This window comes from Taeniopygia guttata, chromosome 1 (assembly GCF_048771995.1).
Source record: "Taeniopygia guttata chromosome 1, bTaeGut7.mat, whole genome shotgun sequence".
Taxonomy (NCBI): domain Eukaryota; kingdom Metazoa; phylum Chordata; class Aves; order Passeriformes; family Estrildidae; genus Taeniopygia; species Taeniopygia guttata.
Window position 1 is genome coordinate 26,086,518 of NC_133024.1, and position 20,704 is coordinate 26,107,221.

At 39.3% G+C, this 20,704-nt stretch overlaps 1 protein-coding gene across 1 annotated transcript in view; it reads right to left on the reverse strand.

Annotated features, from left to right (window-relative positions):
• Positions 1–20,704, reverse strand: part of POLQ (DNA polymerase theta) — a 53,949-nt gene that overhangs the window by 15,015 nt on the left and 18,230 nt on the right. The window contains exons 10-20 of the mRNA XM_012569955.5: positions 16,754–16,896; positions 15,284–15,488; positions 14,612–14,754; positions 12,045–12,238; positions 11,622–11,746; positions 9,913–10,156; positions 6,042–9,103; positions 4,904–5,047; positions 4,100–4,296; positions 2,416–2,656; positions 1,141–1,334 (exon numbers count right to left, since the gene is read on the reverse strand). Coding sequence (XP_012425409.5) covers positions 1,141–1,334; positions 2,416–2,656; positions 4,100–4,296; positions 4,904–5,047; positions 6,042–9,103; positions 9,913–10,156; positions 11,622–11,746; positions 12,045–12,238; positions 14,612–14,754; positions 15,284–15,488; positions 16,754–16,896 — 4,892 coding nt within the window. The remainder of the gene's footprint in view (positions 1–1,140; positions 1,335–2,415; positions 2,657–4,099; positions 4,297–4,903; positions 5,048–6,041; positions 9,104–9,912; positions 10,157–11,621; positions 11,747–12,044; positions 12,239–14,611; positions 14,755–15,283; positions 15,489–16,753; positions 16,897–20,704) is intronic.

Genomic DNA, 20,704 nt, shown 5'->3' on the forward strand with positions numbered 1-20,704 from the left:
AAACAGAAGTTTTACTGACACAAAACTAGAAGGGTAAAGGGGTAAAGTTCTATTATACCTATTATACAAGGTACTTTGCATGACTGGTAATAAATTTCCACATGAGATACAAGCTTCTGTAGTTCAGAAAACAGCATTTCAGACAAAACTTTACTTCCCATTTTCCATGAAGCAGAGAGAAACTGAAGTCAAGCATTATTTCAGTTCTAACTTAGACTAGTGTTACTGAGAAGACTTCTACATTTGCAATGAAGAAGGAATATTTCTGTAGAATTAGTTTTACTGATAGCTGCTTGCAGATTTTGACTACTTTCAGATAAAGTCAAGCCCCTCAGTGAGAAAATAGTATATGGAGGAAAAAAAAAAAAAAAAAAGAGAAGGGAAAGAAAACCATGCACAGCAATTTTAATATATTTCAATTATTCCATACAATGTGCATTAAAAAATGTAAGTGAAATTCTTCAGGAATGAAAGCATTGGTGTTTTACATAGAAATCTGTTTCTTAGACTTTAAAAAAATATCAGTTCTTAAAAGGTTCTTAAAAGCAGACAGCAGTTGATTCAAAACTTTTAAAGCAGTTTTTTCTCCTTGTTCATGCCTGTACAGGGGCAAGGGTAATAATGCAACTTTTTCAGTACAACTCTTCTTAGACTCAAGACTACGTGACCCCAGATCACATCTCATATGTTGGACACTGGCATCGCAAAAAAGTTTCTCCAGTCCCATACCACTCATCCAAAATACTCCGAAAAACATTTAATTGGCAGATCATCTCATGCTCCCTGAGAGGCCATGGTCCTTTACAAACCACATGCTTGTTTTCACTTGGTTTTTATTTCCACGTCTACCTTCTTTATGTCTGCTAAAGTTGGCAGAAACCAGAATGATCAGTAAGAAGCAGGAGAGACGCGGCCTCTTGCAGGCTGCAAGCTCACAATGAGTGTGAGGATCAATGAACACTCAGCAGAGTTGGGTTTGCATTTTGGATTTTCTTCACACCATGAATAACTTTTCTTCTTCCCATGAAGAATTTTTTTTTTTTTTTTTTTTTTTTTTTTTTTTTTTTTTTTTTTTAGCCAAAGGCCATTGATAATAACTTTTGGGGAAGTTCTCCCCCTCCCACCCCAACGCTCATGTACCTCTGCAATGTCATCAGGGCTGGTCAAGGAGAAGCTGTGCCCTGCCAGCTGATATGCCTTGGTCTCAATCTGGTTCAGTTTAGCCTGCATGACCTGTTTCTGGGTTTCATAGGCTGTTGTGCTGAAACCAATGCCATTCAGCTCCAGCAGAGACAAGCAATAATGGGTGGGCATCTCCACCTTAGAAAATACATCTGTAGTAAGTACAAACCAAAGAAAATCTTTTATAAAACAGATCAACTGCAGATAAACACATTCATTAAAAAAAAAAAAGGAGAATCCTCAGTTTTGAAAATACTGAAATGTTCTCACACACTGAAATCTTTTACTATAGATTTCATTTAAATACTTTTGTTTCTGGAATAAGAAATATTTCATAATAAGATGTTCTTGAACACTTCTTATCACAAAGATATTTAAGAAAACAGCTTCTGCTATTTTTTTTCTAAAAATGCATCTTTCTGTATATCAACATACTATAAACAGCAGACATGCTTAATGTAAGGCTTTCTAACTTGATACACATTAATTCCACCACCCACATCTTTTTAAAATGTTCTAAGGTTCAACTGTAACAATCATAAATGATGTGATAACTTGCAATAAAATGGTTCAGTGGGATTGAACCACAATCCTCGACTCTGGATACAATTTAGTGGAAACTATTATAATGACCACCAGTAGTATATTTTGGGTTTTTTTCTTTTTTTTGATGGCTTGTTTTAAAACAGCACAAGCACTCAGCAATTATTAGTGCAAACATACAGGTTTATTCACTATGGAATCACAAGAGTTTCATGGACACAATGCATCCATGATAAATCATGCTATATGGGCAGGCTAAAGAGCAAGAAATCTCCTTCAGAAAACATTTGAGGATTTTAAGAATTAATTCTGACAAGAAAATCCAAAAACTTTTGAAAATGCCTATTAGAAATCAAAGACAGACCCACAAGTCCCTCAGAAGGGCCAGGACACTCACCTGGGAGGTACAAATCTGGTTGATTTAGAGACTTAGAATTACTCTGCTACAGCCTTAACCACTGGAACTGGTGGAGATTTGGGATATAAGAATTATATTTTAAATTTTTTTTCCAAAATGTATATGCTGCTAAGGGAATTTCCTTCTTTCCTTTTAACAAATGAACATTTTGACAGAATATATTTAGACAAGAACTTCCAAACTGCCTCTCTTCTGCACGGGTCATTCAGCCTGTGGCAGCACAGCTGTATTTACCCTCCATCTTTGCCCCCAAGTGGAGGATGCCTCTTTACCTGTCAGATTTTCCTTCTGTAATTCCTTGTGGAGTTGGTCCATGACATTGAAGACAAGCACAGACTCTATGGCTGCTCTGTACCGCCCAGACTGGTCTCTGATGGCACTCAGCCCCAGGCTCTGCACTCCTTGGCCTGTGCCCACCCCTTCCAGGAGGGGCAGCTCACTGGGGAGGAAGTTGGTCACCATGCTGTGAAGGGTATGTTCCTTGGAGCCAGAATCCAGCAGCCAACATGCAACCTTAAAAAGGGAGACCTCTATGAGACTATTTTAACCTTTTAGTCATAATTAAATGCAAATATTTAGCCAGGGGTTAATTTAAGTTTATAGTAGATATTATTTTTCTTCATGTGGCAGGTAAACTGAAATAATTTGTTACATCATTTCAGTAAAAACCTTCAGGAAGGCCTAAGTCACTGAAGAGCTTAATTCTTGAGTGAGAATAAAGAGTTATTTCTTTCTAAAAGAAAAATTATTTCTGTGTGTTTGAAAACTTTATCCTCTGTCAAATAAGCACATCTTGAAGTGCCTTTTCACTTATTAAAATTTAACTCAAAGGGAATAAATACAAAAATCAGGATCAAAACATGTTTAATCTGAAAAATTACATTGTAGAGATCAGAACTTGCTATTGATCTCGAATATTAGCCAAGCAGAGCTCTCCTATCTTTTGCAGAACAAGACTAATGCCAAGAATTCTACATGGGATATTTTACTCCTGGTAGAGCTTAAGCCCTCTGCCTTCAAAGCAAATTTATTTATATGTATATTTCAATTTCTTGTGTCAAAACAGGATGAAGCACAGATTTCTACATTGCCCCTGCCATGCAAGCAGAAGTAAAAACTCATATATGGGGTTGGGGAGTGTGTATTCATTGTGTCCCTAAAATGAACCAACATTAGTATGACTATTACATGGTACACTGAAGGGCAAGATGCTTTTACTGCTTTTCAATTTCATCCTAAAACTGTGTCTTGGTATGAAAAAAATCACTGTTTGTCCTTGTGTCAAACACCTTAGCTACTTTCCTGCAGAGCTGGGTATTGCCATGAAGCTGTTCAGCCCATATGCAAAGCAGGCTTTAAAAATCAACAGGATTTTCTGTGCACCCAGAGCTTCTTCTAACACGAGCAACAAGGTGCTTTTACCTCAAGCTAGCTTTTCATGTGAGTTACAGCTGGTACCCAAACCTTTTGAAATTCCATGTAAATTTTCTTTTGTTTTGAGAAAATAGGGGTAGCAAAGTGGTCTGTATGCATAGTGGGTAAATCTTTTGCTTATAAAGTCTTCTGCTCTCAGAAGAAATAATCTGATCAGAAGCACTTGTTACTTTACAGTCCCAGGCTTCTTACTGCAACAAAATAGAAATTAAGTCTTGTCCACTGGGACTGGGGAGAGATTTATCTTCATTTCCCCTTCCAAGTAAGGTATGAAATAACAATGTGCTTACCTCTGAAACTCTTTGTTTGTTTCTCTTGCAAGCACCATGAACGTCCTTAAGGACATAGCAAAGCAAATGTCCTTAAAATACTCTTCTAGATTGCCCACTGAAAGAAAATTTCACTAAACTTCCTGACAGATTCATACTAAAATAACAGAAGTACTAAAAGGTACTCCTGTCGTTCTACTGTTGTGTTTAAACCAGTAGTTCCACCTGAGAGAAATTTCTTAATCCTGCAAACCTTCGGGTCCTCAAAACTTCCTTCCAAGGAGATGCCACAAGCCATCAGCAGAGTTTTGTAGTGCTGGATGAAGTCATACATGATCAGTGAGCGCTCCTTCTTGGTCTTCTTCTGCAGGTACAGCTGCAGATGGTTCAGTCTCTCGGTCACAGGTAGGCTTTGGTCCAGAGGTGGGGGTGCCAAACTCAGACTGATTTCTATGGCAAGAAATACAAGTAAAAATCATCTTTTAACCCATTACATGGTAAAAAAGGCAAAAGAAAAATCTTGAATGTAACCACCTAAAGCACAAAAGCTACAGTTGAACTATGAACAAACAATGCATCTATAGCACTATTGCATATTTTATCAAACCAGACTAGGCTCCCAAAAGCAAAACACTGTGTCTGTACTAACAAACAAAGGACAGCCAAGAATCAAACTTTAGTCACAAGGTCACTTAGCACAGATTGGGCTATGTTCAGCATTTGAGTGCTAGATTTGTTCTGGAGAGCAAAAATCAGAAGAGATTGAAAGGGAAAAGCAAATTAGATAAAGAGAACTTGGGAGTGAGCAAATGTTTTAGCCATATGCATGCTCACAGTCCAGTGTCTGAGCCAGTTACCTGCCCTTATTACACAGTACTATAGATGTATCCACAACAACCTGTCCAAAGCTGTTTAACACCTAAGACTGCTAAATTACTCCACCACACAACTGAGCTGGGGTTGGGACAACCACAGCACTTCCAAGAAACTTACCTGCTGAAGGAACTATTTTGAGATGCAGTATCAAATAACACAGCAGAGTCATCTGCTCACTTACCAGTCTGGTCTTGGGTCTGCTGCAAAGAGATATAGTAGGCATCTTTTCCACCCCAACACACTGCCAGTCCAACTACCAAGATGTCTTCGCATCCTTGGACAGGAAATCCGTCATCTTTAACTTGCAACCGCTGAGGAGAACTCACTAGAGAAATAATTTCAAGTTACTATTATAAAATGGCATCCATAAATACAGAAGATTTGGGATCCTGAAAATACATACAGTTGAGCCTAAAATTGAATATTATCAAGTCTCAGTAAAGCAAAGGAGCTGTGTGTTTGTAGAGGCTGGAGAGTTGGTATCAAGCATTTCCTTGATAGGGCGATAGTAATATTTTTGGTGATAGTAATGAAGTGTTAGCAGCTTGTTGGTATGTGAGAGCATCTGAATATTCTTCTGTGACTGCCTCCAAACCAAGGTTACATATTTTCAAATATTTTCAAAATGTAAACTTGGTTCAATATAAGCACGTGCAAAATTCAGTACAGGCTCTGGTTGTTGCAATATCGCTTCTATTTTTCCCCCACAGATGTACTCATATGCTACAGTTTGCTGCTGCTTTTTAAACATATTCTTCCTTTAAAATGACAAGATTAAGCAGTTAGATTCTTTGCTGTCACATTGCCATAACAACAACAGCAACATTTCTTAACTATCAAAATAGATTTTTGACAGGCAAATGTGAAATGCTTTTTAGAGTATAAGGAATAAATACACTTCTATCTCAACTCTTGAAGAGGTTGCTAGAAAAGGCCAGAATTTGAAAGGGATGCTTTATGGGTGGCTTAATCTGAACAGGAGGAAAACCTTATTTACTTTGAGGGTCACAGAACACTGGAGCAGATTGCCCACAGAGGTTGTGGAATCTCCTTCCCTAAAGATATTCAAAAGCTGCCTGCACATGATCCTGTGCACCCTGCTCTACATGAACCAACTTTAGCAGGAGGGTGGACTAGATAATCTCCAGAGGACCCTTTCAATCCCAAACATTCCATGACTCTGTTGTATCATATTTTATATTATCTTTTCCTCTTTTTTTTTTTTTTTTTTTTGCGTATTTTTTCCTTCTGTGGGCCTGCTTTAAGCTGAAGATACCACATGCTGTTCACAAAATAATGCACTGGAACAGGAAACTGACCTTTTTTGAATTTGCCACCAATCGTTGATTTGGGAGACAAAAGGCACTTTGTTCTTTCACATGCCACTGAGATGGAGAATCTGCTTTTCTCCTTCCATTCTGCAACAAAAGTCTGGAAAAGTGCTTTGTTGCTTGCTACATCAATAATAGTGAAACTTTCGGCACTTAAGGGAACAAAAGGAAAAACATCCTGAGATAGCTGCAGCGAAAAGCCTTGGTCTACAGTGGAATCATCTTTTATCTCATCTGTCTCAGTTGGGTCTAGACATTCAAGATTGCCCTGGAATGTTTTTACCTGCTGCTCTGCATTGCCCTCACTATTCCGCTGTAGCTGAATCATCTCCCCTTCCTTCTTGCAGGTGACTTGTCCCTTTCTTGCAGATTTCACAGGGAGAGAAACCGAACTTTTTGGAAAATGCTCTTTGGGAGGTGTTGGAGGAATAAACCCATTATTACTATCTAGTGCAGGACAGGATGTTCTGTTGCTTCCCTCGAGCTGAAGAGTTATGCCATCTGTTTTCTGAAGATCCAAGTTTTCCATTTTGTTTTCTTTAACCTTGAAAGAGCTTTTCAAATCCTGGGAAGTGGGCAAAGGTTCTGCCTCACAACAATCCAATTCAAAAACTGGATCTGGCTCCTGACTAACAGTAGGAGCAACTAACTCTCCTTTCAAACCAGAACTTGCTGAAGCTGTTTCAATGCCTGAGAGGTTAGGCCATTTGTCCAACACATCCTGCAATCCTGGGCTTAGTTCAAACGAGCATTCAGTCCACACCACTGGATGGGGGTTCTTCTCAAAAGCTTGGTGGCTTCTCTGGAGCTTTTCACCTTGATGTCCTACTAAGTGCTTTGGTCTGGGGTCATTGTTATACGTGACTGAGTTTCTTAATCCTGACTGACCTTGAAATGTAGAAGGAATGTCTTTCAGAAAAGATGGGGAGTTTCCATGGTCTAAAACTTCTGCTATTACATCAGAGGATGCTAAAGACACATTGTTACACTGTGCAGGATTCTCATGTTCTTTCTGATTGTCACTGACATCAAATTTATTCTCAACAGGCCTTGGATTCTGCAAAACACCATCTGGAGGAAGCAAAGCCACAGGGTCCTTTCCATCAGCTTCCATGATGTGAACAGCTGAAAGGTCACTGACATTACTGAAGCTCTCATCAAACAGCAAGCTATTGCTCATGTTTAGGCTTGTGTCAGGGACAGGCTGGGATTCTACTTGTACAACTTGTTCCCTACCAAAATGGGAGGCTGCTTTATTCAGGTCTTTAGACACACTTTCCCCTTTCACTGAATTTTGGGTCTGGTAATCTTGTAGAAAACTGTGTAGCTGTGAGTCAGTCATCGAGAAATCGCTTTCTTTAAGGCAAGGTGCAGGTTCTATTTTCTTCACTACAGGTTGTAAATTAAGGCCTCCAGACTCCAAAACTTTATTACTACAGTGCTGAGTTGTGCTTTTTGTAGCGTCATTTGTTGTGATAAGGCTTGGGAAGCTCAGTTTCTTAACTGTTGCAGCCAGCCTTTTATCAGTATCATTCTCAGTCCATAAACTGCTTCGTTTTTCTGATATTTCCTGCTGTGGAATTGCTGCCAGCTCTGAACCTTGTATCCCCTGCTGTCCTGTGATTCCAGCTGCTCCCTCCTGTTTTATTATCATCTCAGTTTGAGTATCCAAGTGGATGCTGTCTTCAAAGTCTCTAGAGTCAGAAAACAGATGAGAGGCTGGATCATTCTGAACACCATCTGCATTGCAAACACCTCCGGATTTTACTAAAGACCCTTTCAGAAAATCTTTAGAATGACTGTTGCCATTCTGCATTGTTCCAGCTTGTAACAATATTCCATTGGGCTTTTTACTCCCATTTTTGCCAGCATTCTGAATCTGAATAGCGCAGGTTTTCTCTTCACCAGGACAAAAATGCTTATCAACCCTCACCTCAGCACAGCTTGCATCTGTTTGAGTTTTATTACTTTTATTCTGCTTAACATCAGTTTTATCAGTTCTCTGTGTCATAGCACTACCAGGTATTCCTCTACTTCCCACACTACTGTGCATCTCCACACTGGTGTGTGGAGTACACTTCAGCATAACAGGTGCCTGAAAACCTGCTCTCCCCTTCGGCATGCCTTCATTAGTGGTGGAAGGCTCTGTAAATAATCCTTCCATTTCATCTTTCTTCCCAATCTTAACTTCTCCCATCTGTAAAGAACTTAAGACTTTATGAGTTACAGAATCTGTTTCCATAAGTTCCTTATTATTTTGGTTTGAAACAGAATTATCTGTAGAGATGGTGGTGCAGGAAATAGGCAGCTTTTGTATGTCTATGCTAAACTTATTTGAATCTTCAAGAAGTGACCCCTGCAATTTTGAAGTGGTATTTTTGTTCCTAGTCCGATTTAAATGTGTATCTGTGCTTTTAATCAATCTAGAGGCTGAAGACTTTGTTCTCAATGTTGGTGTTTTTCCCTGTTCAGTAAGATGCTCTTGGATTGCTGTTCTGGAGTCCGTCTTGGTTTTGACCAGAGAAATTTCTTCTATGTTTTCATTTCTTCTGCACACATTTGGCCGTTTTCTAGCACTGTACACGAGATTACCCTCACCTCCCTCTGCTCGAGCCTGTTTCCTGCCCAGGACTTCACTCTCAAATACAGAGCTTTCTGTGCTACTGCTTAGTCGCCTTTTACATCCCTTTTTAATATTTGATAAGTTTCCAATCTGAGAACCAAGGCCATTACAGTGTTGAACTCTGCACCCTTTTTTGTTTAACACCCTTGAAGACTCAGCAGACTCCTCTCCATCTGATCTATGCAGTCTGTCTTCCAGTTCTGATTCACTGCTGATCACAGAGGATGTATCAGTCTCAAGAAAAGACTCTGGGTTCCACTGCACTCCCATCAGTGCCAAATCCTGCTGCAGAAGTCTCCTGGCTTCCTCCACAATGACAGAGGCTGCTTCCCTTTCAGTGAAGCCCTTCATTCCAGCCATCCAGATGCTGCGCACGGCCCGGCGCTCCTCTGCTGCCTCCTCATCCTCATCCACAGCCCTACGAACACTGTGGGGCAGGTAACAGACACATGTAAACATCCATGCAGAACATAACAAACAACACAAGGAGCTGGCACTATTCTCTTCTGTTCCCATGCCAACTGTCTTCACAGCTTCCTTTACAGAAGCACTCTTCGTAAAATATAATGCACTTGATGGGAAATAACTTAATTGGAAATAACTATTTCTAAATATGAATAGATGTTGGTGAAAGATATTACTGGCTGCATACCCCAAAAGCATTTCCAGATTTCTGTGTTCCAATGTACCCCAGATAAGTCCCAATTCCCAGCTAGGGCAAGATGCAGGTCTCAATGAATCATCCTCCATGCACTGTTTTCCAAAGTAAGGAAACTTCAAGAGCATGAACTAGACAGGTATCATGGCACAGTCCAACAGGTACTTGATCAAGGAAACTTTTTACTGCACTAACATATAAATCACAAGAGAATACCAAAAGATAATCAGAAATAAATCACCAACTACGTTGAACATAATGGTGAAGCTGCCTTTTAAAGGCAGCAAAAACTCCCCAGAAAGCACTGACAATTTACCCAGGACTAAACAGTGCATTGAAAAGAGCAATAAGAAGAAAATTTAGGTTTCAAAACCTTATTTTGTAAATACAAGGTGCTTCTATTAATTTCAGAATAATCATGGAAAAACTGTGATCAGTCGGAGACACCTACAAGTTATGTCTAATTAATATTTGACACAAAGTTCTGAAGGGTTGCCACATTTTATTGCAAGTTTCATCCTGTAGCTCTTCACCTTACAAACTCCTTTACTTGACTTCTGGACTTCCTGATTTCTCACCTTTTAAATGGCACTGAGTTCTTCAGAGCAGCTGCCACGTCGCCAGGACTGGCTTTAGCGAGATCAGCCACGGTGACAAAGCCAGCGCTGTAAAGTGTCCTGGCACGCTGGGCATTCAGCAGAGACACTCGGACCAGGTCACAGAGCTCCCTGTGTACCCCAAAAGTGAGGCGGCTCTGGAACTGAGAGAGCAACAGCTCCATGTTGTGCCAGCCCAGTCGATTACAGAAAACTGTTACCATGCCTGGAACACAAAAGTTACATTAATGTTTGAACTTCAGCTCCAGTTCTACTAAGGTGGATTCACTCCCCACCCCCCAATCTTAATCAGCACTCACTTTACATTTCTCACCTTCCGATTATTTACAGAAACTAACTCATGTTTATCACAACTATGAGTAGGAGCTAGTCTTGCAGAACTCAATCTGCAATTAACTAGTTAATCAGCGAGGCAGAAATTCTGAATGACACTGTTTTTTTCAAAGATGCTAATACTGAAAGTTTGAAGCACGTGCATATCTTGAAACAAGAGTCCTACAAAACAATCATACTGAAAAAAAAAGGCAAAGGAAAAAGTAGAGATGAGAGTCATTAAGGGAAGCCACAGATCTTTGCAGAAATCCAGCGCTGACATCCATAAAAGTAGATCTTGGCCTGCAGGATTTCAGTTACTGAGAGCATTATAGGAGGTAGCAAATCCTATTATAAAGGTTACAACTGCAGTCCTCAGTGCATGGGAGAAGGAATAGAGCACAGAAAAGAGTTTCTTACTCAGATTGCATCTACAGACTATGAAAACCATCCCTCACTAATTTTACAGTGATTATAGAATACAGCTTTTATCATATACCTAAACTACTTCATATCAATAGTTCATTTTACTTCCCAGATTATTCCTGTGACAACTATTAACACTGGAAATAAAGAATTATGAAACTGCTACAAAGTTATTTATACTAAAAAATTATTTATACTACCAGAATTAAATTAAAGTACTCTGCATCAGTTGGCGTGACCTTTTCATTTTGGGGCTTTGACTCATGCTGCAGCCCACACAGAGGGTTTTGCAAGTCGAGCTAAAACTGTCTTAAAAGCTGAAAACCCACTTATGGAGTAATGAAGGATTTAGGCAACAGAAAAAAATATCTCAGTCACTGGTGGGCTGTTCCTTCTACTCCCACACAGCCTTCTTAGGGAAGTTAAAGGCAGCAGCTGTCTGACCTCCTGTGATCTGGTGATAAATGACCCAGAAGCCACTAACTCTGTTTTGAAAACGTAACCTTATACCTTTTGGCCAATTAATTTTGCATTCAGAATAAAGCCATGTCCCATTTTAGAGGTTCCAAACTTTACTCAATGCTGAAAAGTATTCTTTCCTCATAGAGCAAAGCTTTAGAAGGGACTTGCACTTATTTCCATTCTTAGTATTGAACAAGCTATGTTCCTGCACAGCACACAGCTGATTTCCACAGACCTCAGCAGCTGCACCCTGCTTGATTCCCCTCAGCTGGTCCCCTTCCCACTGCACACTCTGAGGTTCCACAGCAGGGGCAACCAGAGATTAAGTTATAAATCCATAAATGGTTTCACAAGGCTGTTTGCTGTTAGTACCACACTGTGGCTATTTTAGCCCCAAATGGGGAAGAACAAAAAAAAAAAACAAACAGACTAGCCTAAGATTCTTGGGGTATTTTTCTCAGACAACTCACCTGCGTAAGTGGCAGCAGATTGCTGCAAGGATTGAAGCTGACCACGACTACAGCCATATTTCTTGGTCATATCTTGTAAAGGAACCTCGCTGATTAAATCCAGAAGGGCAAGGCTGGTGAAAAACCTGTTGATGAAGTACATGAAGAAACAAAATTGTCATCCAGGGCAAAATGTGCTGTGATATGTAGGACAGAACAGTACTACACTATAGCACACAAAAGAAACAGACAGATGGCTTCTAAAAACATCAGCACAAATATCTTGTGCCTCCAGTGTTCTTGGACCAGAACAGACTGGTCCAGGTTCTCTGACCTATCAGCTCACTCAGAAAAAGAGCCAGTTCCTGAAAATGACAGAGCCTGTGCATTCCAAATATTATAGCCTCTAATCTCTGCACTTTCACACCCACATTCTGTGGCTACCTTTTGTGGATGGCCATTTGTCTGTGCTGTTTCTCTGTTTTAGCTGTGATTTTGCCCTTTACAGAGCGAGCTAGAAAGCCTTCTTCAATCCCCACCAGCTCAGCCACACGTTTCATTGAGGCAGGCAGCTTCTCCCATAAGCAGAAAAACTGGTACCAATCAATTGTGGTCCACTCCTCATACACTGGGGTGACCTAAAAAAATAACACAATGCAAAAAAACTGTTTCAGAGAAATAAACAGAACTAAACAGAGTTTTGGGTAAACAAAACTACAGCCTAGAGAATGTGGTTAGAGCGTCCTACGCACTACGTAACGGCACTGAGTCACAGGCGTGCACCATGAAAAAAGTAAAAGATCTTCTAATCCAGTTTCTTTAATACTTGTACTGATGAGATCTGACTCATAGGGGTACTCCAATGATTAAACCATTTAGAATCTTTGTCAGGTTATTCTTTAAATCCAAGTCACTAAACAATTTTTAAGCTGTATCTTGTCCTTGAAGAAAACAAAATTGTATTCTTTGTTTAACATAATTTACGTATATCTATCAACTTTTTAAAACCATGAGTAACCACACTAACCACTACCACAGCATCTGAGAAAGCAGGAAGGACACAGATTTTGCCAGAACTTGCTGAAGCATTCATTAACCTGGAGTACAAAAAAATCTCAACTTTTATTAACACTCACAAAAAGCCCTCCAGAATTTTTTTAAATGTTTTTAGATATAAAACCAATTCTGTTAATGTTTAATCAGCTCAGAGTCAGTTCCTCTATGAGAAGACAAAATGTCTTCATACCTTTATCAATGCAAAGCAAGATTAATTATTTTGAAAGAACTAAGAGTTGCTTGGCACAAATGTTAACTGGCACAGAATACGAGATGTCTATGTGGTTGTAAATCATCCATGCCTCTTCTTCTGCTGAGAAGAACAAGTTATTAGGATGGGGGTTTTTCTTTTGTTGTTTATTGGGCTTTTGTTGTGATTTGGTTTTTTTTTCTTTAAAGAAAACTATTTTCCTAGTCTAGAAAATTCTTATTTGTTTTAATCAACTTCCCTAGAATACAAGGACTTGGAATTCAGTCTCATATTTGTACAAGTAAAAGATGCAAGCTTAAAAGAATTAATAAGCATTTTAACAGATAAAATCCCTGTAGCCCAAAAGGAACACATGAAGAACAATACTTAAAAAAACTAAAAAAGCAACAGAATGAAATAAACCTTTGGCCTTGAAAATGAACAGACTTGCAAGACAGTGTTTTAGAGTAGCTTAACAGAAGAGACTCTCAAGAACATTTTGTTCAATGGTGTATGATTTAAAATAACCTTAGACAAGCTGCTGCAATTAAAAAGTACAGCATAAAAAACATTATGCTATCACTGCCTCTACCCCAGAACAGGAAAAAATTTCATCCTTTTTTTCCTGTTTTGGACATGCAAACAGGGAAAAATTCACTGATGCATAACACAAAGTTCATTTTACCTGGCAGAAATAGAATAAAATACAATGTGGTCCTCTAAAAAAAAAGCAATGAGTACATATGGGACAGCAGCAGATCCAAAAAAAAATCTATCAGTGTTAGCCCGTTACTGGGTTATTGAATTCACCAAGCAGAGACAAGTACCCTCAGACTCTTGCCTGCTCCTCTCTCCCAGCTCAACAAGCTTTGTGACTGCAAGCACATTCCTCTTGAAGTGAACTTTCTTTTCAGACAACACTCCCAAATTCTGCCTTTGATTTATCATCCTGGTAAAGAGAATACACCTTACCCTTAAAGAAGGCTAAAGCTGAGTGTCAGATTTCAGCTGATGATTGCATGATGGGCCCCTGGCAGCCAGGAATCCCAAGTTGTTCAGTGCAACTCCATCTGGTTTCCTCACTAAGCTTCACAAGTTCATGGCTTCCTCTCCCAAGGTCTTAAACAGCAGTGCTTAGCTTTTCAAGTGTATGTGCTCATAAATCTTGACACACTCTGGGACACTTTTCCCTTAAAAGATTTATCACACTCCTTCCTTTAGCCCTGGCAGCCTCACCAGGCAAGTAAACTAAATCAGGGATTAATTTCACTGTAACTGAATCAAAGAAAGGCCCACCCACAGAAAGAAAGTAGTGTGGTTCTTTGAGGCTTTTTGGAAGCAAAACAGATACTAAAAGCCCAACATTTTTTCTGTGCCTCCAAAAGTAATATGAAATTAAGCCTGCTGATCCCAAACACACATACAAAATTTAATTTGTTTCATCAGCTTCAAGTGTCTCAGAAAAACTACCATTATTTTATGCTCAAAACTTATTAAATTCTGAAATCTTAGTAATTCAAGGGTGAAAACAATGGGGTTAAATGGCATGCTGCACCTGCCTACACAATAGACACTATGGTAACACACTCATTCTGAAGAACCTGCTATTTAGAAACTTTACTTCATGAAGGATAAACCAAGCAAAGCACAGAAAAACCCAAACCTATGTCCATGGAGCCATCAGGAACTTTGCATTGTGCTGTCTCCCCTTAGCTTTGGTAGTAGAAAATACTAGAAAATGCAAGAGACAGAATGAGGAACCTACCAAATAGACAATATGCAGATCATTCTCCAGAACAAAGCTTTTCATTGCTCGCTGCAGGTCAGCAAAGATTTCCAGAGCTTCAGTTGGTGAAAGAGAAGAGGAAAGAGTAGCTGAGCCAAGATGTGTTGGGTGATAAACCTTTGCTGTTAAAAAAAAATATATATATTACACAAAGAAACATTTAAGTGTAAGTTTATAATAATTTTCAGCTTGTGCTGCATTTCAGAGATTTCTAACTTTTCACAGCTGATCTTTCAATAAGAAATAGTCTATGTCTCCATTCTGAAGACAGAAAAATGGAAACAATAACAGGCTTAGCCTGGTTTATGGTTAAACTTTTCTCTTTAGAAAGACAAAATTTACAGTCTGCAGTTAATATGCACCAAAACTGTGGTTAAAGTTGGCTTTCTTTAAAGATATTTTGGGAATTTTTAGACTGCGATACATCAGTCTTAGAGGTGATGTGCAAGTGATGTGATGCGCCTTCCAAGAACATGTGGATGCAAAATATGTTAAAACAGGTGTAAAGATACCTTCCAGAAGGCTAGAATATTCCTGATACACAGTTCTTTAAAATAAAATTTTTAAAAATACAGGGAAGTCCTTACTATTAATTTACATTGAACATCTACTTCGTTAGCAAATCAAAAGTGGGAGAAACACAAACTTTACCTTTCACATCATTGTCAGAGTCCACAACCTGAATGAATTCATTTTCCAGCAGCCATGCCACACAAGCCTCAATAGGTCCAGCCCGTGCCTTGTCTTCCTCTTTCCCATTTTCCCGCTTGCTTTCTTTCAAGCTGGATGCAAGCAGAGTGCAAGAGGCATAGGTCTGCACATCCTCTGGAGTGTTGGCTACTCCCCCCACTATGATCTGTTGAAGAAAACTACCTGTTGATATTGCCAGAGGTGCAGTAGGACAGAACATCAGATCAGAGAATCAAAGAGAGTGATCCATCATCTCTGTTTTAAAGAACCATTCTCCCAGAGAGGGAAATATGAGACAAAGCAACAGCAACTTTTTAAAAGTTTTTAAAATACTTTCTTGGCAAGAAGTCAATCATCCTGGGTAGAAGTAAGAGGACTAAGCTATGGAAAAGAATGATTAACAAAATCTTATTTTGAAAGTGAACATACACATAGCAGCAATTTAGATTTGAGACTAGCTTGAGGCATTTTTCTTAGCCAATGCTGTTTAATATTAATGTTAGAACACAAGCTGCAAATTTGTGAATACACAAAGCAAACCATGAAAGTGGAGTTCTTAGAAGGCTATTCAGCATACTGAAGGTTTCCTCTTAATAAATATGATTTCTATACCCCACCATTGCTTTCCTGATTGAGAGTGATTTTGTTCATCTTGAATTTTGGTTTTGCTTTAAAGGATAGCTCTTATGTAGAAAAATACATTTAGAAATTCCATTGGTCTGCTAAAATTCAAAATCTGTGGAAGTACAACCAAGTTCCAACCATCACAAAAGTTTTCAAAAGACAGTAAAGTATAGCAAACAAATTCTATATCAAGAGTCCTGTATCTAATCCAAGTTCGAGCCCAAAAGTAGCTTTGGAAAAGGACATAAGCTCACCTAGGTGAAATAAAATCCTTTTGGTCCTTTTTACTCCTATAGGAACCCTACAGAGGAGGGAGCAAATTGGATGCCACAATTGGATGTTTGCTTACCAAAAATGTATTCACAAAATTGCAATCATTCCTGTGCAGAAGAGGTAGGTAAGTTGAGGGGGTAAATAAGAGATCCTCCCAGGTTCCACAAATGTCATTATGGCCCAATTCAGCCTACAAAGCCGCTAGGCGCAGTAATTTACAAACATCCTCCAGCTAAGAATGTCAGGTCACACCTAAAGTTTAACAACTACACTTAGTTCTGCCTGCTGCTCAAGTACATCTAAACACAATAGCAAAACTTCTTTGAGTGTGCTCACATCCCAGTCTTCAGCAAGAAGAGAAACATCCTAGACAAAATGCTGAATACTGAAGCAAGCTGGCAGAGCCAAATAAATTATTGGGTTGACAAAGGAGGAAACACATGAAAAAGAAGTGCACAGAAAACATTTGGTGGTGTCACAGAAGAAACCATCCTAAGGGTCCAAGCACGGTTCTAATCCCTGAAGGTCCCGTACCTCAAGTATTGCTCTTTTCATGCTAGAAGCAACACCTTCCCCTTCTCTTCTCAGCAAGCAGCTGCAAACGGGCTTGAGAGATCCCTGAAGTAGAGCAGCACCTTTTGATCTCTCTGAGGGCTTGCAGACTAAAATGCTCTCACCTATTGGAGAAGAAAAGAAAAACAAAACAAATACAAAAACAATTACTTTAGTACTGCATTTTAGCACTGCTACAGATGCACACAGTTCACCAAGGACATAGTACTGGAATGGGAAACCATAAATATTTTTTTTAAAAGCTGAGTAACAAAAGAAGAGAAAAAAATGTGCAACCTTAAACAGTGTGTATGAATTGCTATGGAAGAGCTGCACATATGCACAGTACATCAAAACTAAGGCAGAGCCAGCTTCAAAGTTACATTAAGCTAGTCTGGGTCTTGCCAAGTCATCTAAGGAGATTCCATAGCCTCTCCATGCATCTGCTTTGCTGCTGAACCACTCTTGCTTCTTGTTCTGGAGTTGACTGGAACTGCAATATACAGTGGCAACTATTTGACTTTTTCATTACATTAATAAGCTGAAAAAATTCTCAAAAGTAAGAAGAAAACATAAAAGCTGCACAGTATTTTGACAGTTTATATTAAGTCAACCAGCTTTCACACCAGAAATAACTAATTCAGAAATCCAAAATGACTGATCTAAGTAACTATGCATCCTCTGAACTTTCATATATACATTTATGTACACATACACTTAAGTATCCTGCATGGTTTCCACTGGAAGTACATCTCCATATATCCTACAGTAAAATTCTCTGACAGACATTGTTCAGTTAATCTCTAACTACTGAAACTCTGTGGGAGACAAAAAAGGTCCCAGAGCCACGAAAAAAAATGAAAATAGTGGATAAATTCCTTTAATGAGATCAGAGTACTGAGGCAAGGGGGTTAGAAATTAAAAGGTTATTGATTAAGGATAGCTGTTTAAGCATGTATATTGTTTAACATCTACTGTGCTTGCGAAGACAGGATGCCTGTGAGGACAGGATGAGAGAATGCAAGGATATTTTGATAAGGAAGGAACTGCTTCCCCAAGCAGGAGGGAAAGAATGCCAGACTCGCAAGGCTGTTGAGAGAAGAAAGGCTCCTTGGACTCCCAAAAAAGCCTAGACCAGCCTTGCAGTTTGAACTGCAACCAAGAGACCAGGGAGCAGGCGCAAGGAGACAAGGTGAGAAGTTCACCCCGAGGAAGACGTTGGAAAGCTCGTTTGCTTCCTCCAATGCAACCACCAGAGCACTGCACGAGCACAGAGGACTGATAAGCCAATCATAGCACCAAGCAGGGCTGGGTGGGGCTAGGAAATGAATAGGCTTGGATGTATTTCGAAACTCGACGCACACGTAGCATTTCAGGGAATAAAGAGAGGGTTAAGCTCTTCGGAAAGAGCGCATCTTCGGAGGAGTTATCCCCAACGCGCCTCAGCACTAAACAAACACACACCTACTTGGCAACTTTTACCAGTTGTGGAGTTTTTCCCTGTATCAGTACAGCTTAACCATGGAAAACACAGTGGTCACATAAAGGATATTTTTTCCACAAAGCTATTAGAGAGAAATTGAATCACTGGAAGACCTTAGCTAGTTGCAAGCTTTGCCAGCTGGCACAGGATAAATGAATTATGGGTAGGACACGTTTGCCTTTGACTAAGAGGAGAACACTGGTTTTGGATTAGCTGTACATTAAATACCATGATAGATTTATGAAAACTTGGTAAGATTTAAATGCATGTGGTCTGGACACAAGGTAATTTTGGTACTGGGTATCTTAGTATGATCCTAGGAATGTTAACTTAGGATAAGATTGCAGCTGTGGAAATGCTACAGTAATTAGCAAATCCAGAAGTAATGAAAACACAAGTGCACTTAAATTTAATAAACAGAATAAATAAATGCAGTGTAGGCAAGTAACGAAATACAGCTTAAACATAATTACATAAATTAACTACAGGATGAAATGATGTTCAGAGGATGTATCTTCAATTTTTTTAATCCTGCCAGGTGACAATTTTGATATCAGTTGATCACATACTTTTGACAGAACTGGGGAGTAGGTAAGATAAACTGCCTGTAAAGCATTGTTTTGTGAAAGAAAAGCTTATCTTTATTTTAGCATTAAAGAACATCTATTCATTTTGTATTTGAGTTCTGATGTGACCTGAAATTTCCTCTGAAAACTTCATTTTGTCTCTGTGCTGGTTTAGGGCAAATTTGGGAGAAAACCTCCAGAAGGAACCCCCCAGAAAGCAAACCCCCACAGCCCCTCCCCTACCTGGTTCAGGAAGAATTTCCTTGGAAAGAAGTGGAAAAAAAACCTGTTTATTTAACAGGCAAAGCACTCCCCAACACAAAAAAAATGAACAACACTAGATGACAAAACTCTTTCACTGTTCTGAAGAGATGACAAATTCAGAAAGTCTCTCCAAGGAGTGGTTGCTCTGTTACTGGTCCCTCCGGCTCTGGGAATGGCTGCTGCAGGCTACAAAGGGCAAACTCTCGGTGTTTCCCAGGTCCCAGTCTGGAGCAGGTTCAAATGGTTCCAAGAAAAGGGAAAGACAGACAGTCCAGGGAAAATTCAGACTGCCAAGCTAAACTAACTAACAAGCAAAAGCAAGAGCAAGAGCAAAAGCAAAAGTAAAAGCAAAAGCAGGAGCAAGAGCAAAAGCAAAAGCAGGAGCAAAAGTAAAAGCAGGAGCAGGAGCAGCACTATGTACTGTTGTCTGTGTCCAGCAGACTGTGGGGGAGTGAGAAGGCTAAAAACAAAACAAAACTTCGCTTTTCAGAGCCAGTCTTGAAGGCACAGAACATAATACCCAGCATAAACAGGACAGACGACTGGGGATACAAGCATCATAACATCACCCTAGGACACACTTTCAGAGTGATGTATCTAAAAGAAAATCTAACAGGAGATGGGTATCCACTTATCTCTACATTATCTGACAGTTTTACAAGAGTTGAGGGATATTCTTTTCCAAGATGCCACTGATAATACAAAGATAATAATTGCAATCTAGTAAACAATAAATTTAAAAAACGGAATTGAGCTGTTTCAATATCCATTATTGAACATTTCAGATACCAGAGGAGGTCCAGGTTAGCATCAGACTAGACAAACACCAGAAGACTCTGGATATCTAGGCAAAAAACTCCATTCAAACTAAAAAAAGCTAAACTAAATTCTAGGTTTTATTAAGCTTTACCTATTTCTCCTTGGGAAAATGGTAGTATTGGTGAATGCAAAAAGAAACACATTTCACTCCCCAAAATAATATTTTTAAATTTCCATCAATTCAATAAAAATAAATTAAAAAAACAAAATGTAAGACAATCCAAAACTACATTGCTGGGAGAGGAGGAGGAATTCAACCCAACAGCATCTCTCTTCTGTCTGTCAGCTAAATTTCATATCCACATTATGATTAACTTTTTCCAGCTGAAGTTGCTGTCCTCCAGTCTCCCTACTCTGTGACAGAGTAGCAGCTGGCAACATAGCTTTATGTTCTCATCCAAAAGACTCTGTGAAGTGGAAAAAAATGGTACATTCATGAAGCTCATCAGCATAAAATCAACTGCTTACACATCAGAACTGTCACATCAGAACTGTCAAAAAGGGTACTAATTATTGTAACTTGAAGGAGAAAAAGAAGAAACTTCAAGGAATAATGTAATTTTACACCTGCCTGCTACAGTCAAATGAGAAAGTCTGGAAAATTTCAAAATCCAGCCTGCAGCTGCCCTTTCCTTGAACGCACAGGGAGAGCTTGCGGAGATATAGGTCACAAAATGCTCTGTTGCTATGCTACTCAGGCAAAAATAGAAAGCTAAATGTAAGAACAGCCTGCTTACACAGGGCTCCAGCAAGCACCAATCAAACAATCAGGAGGGCAAATCACACTTCCTGCATCTGTTG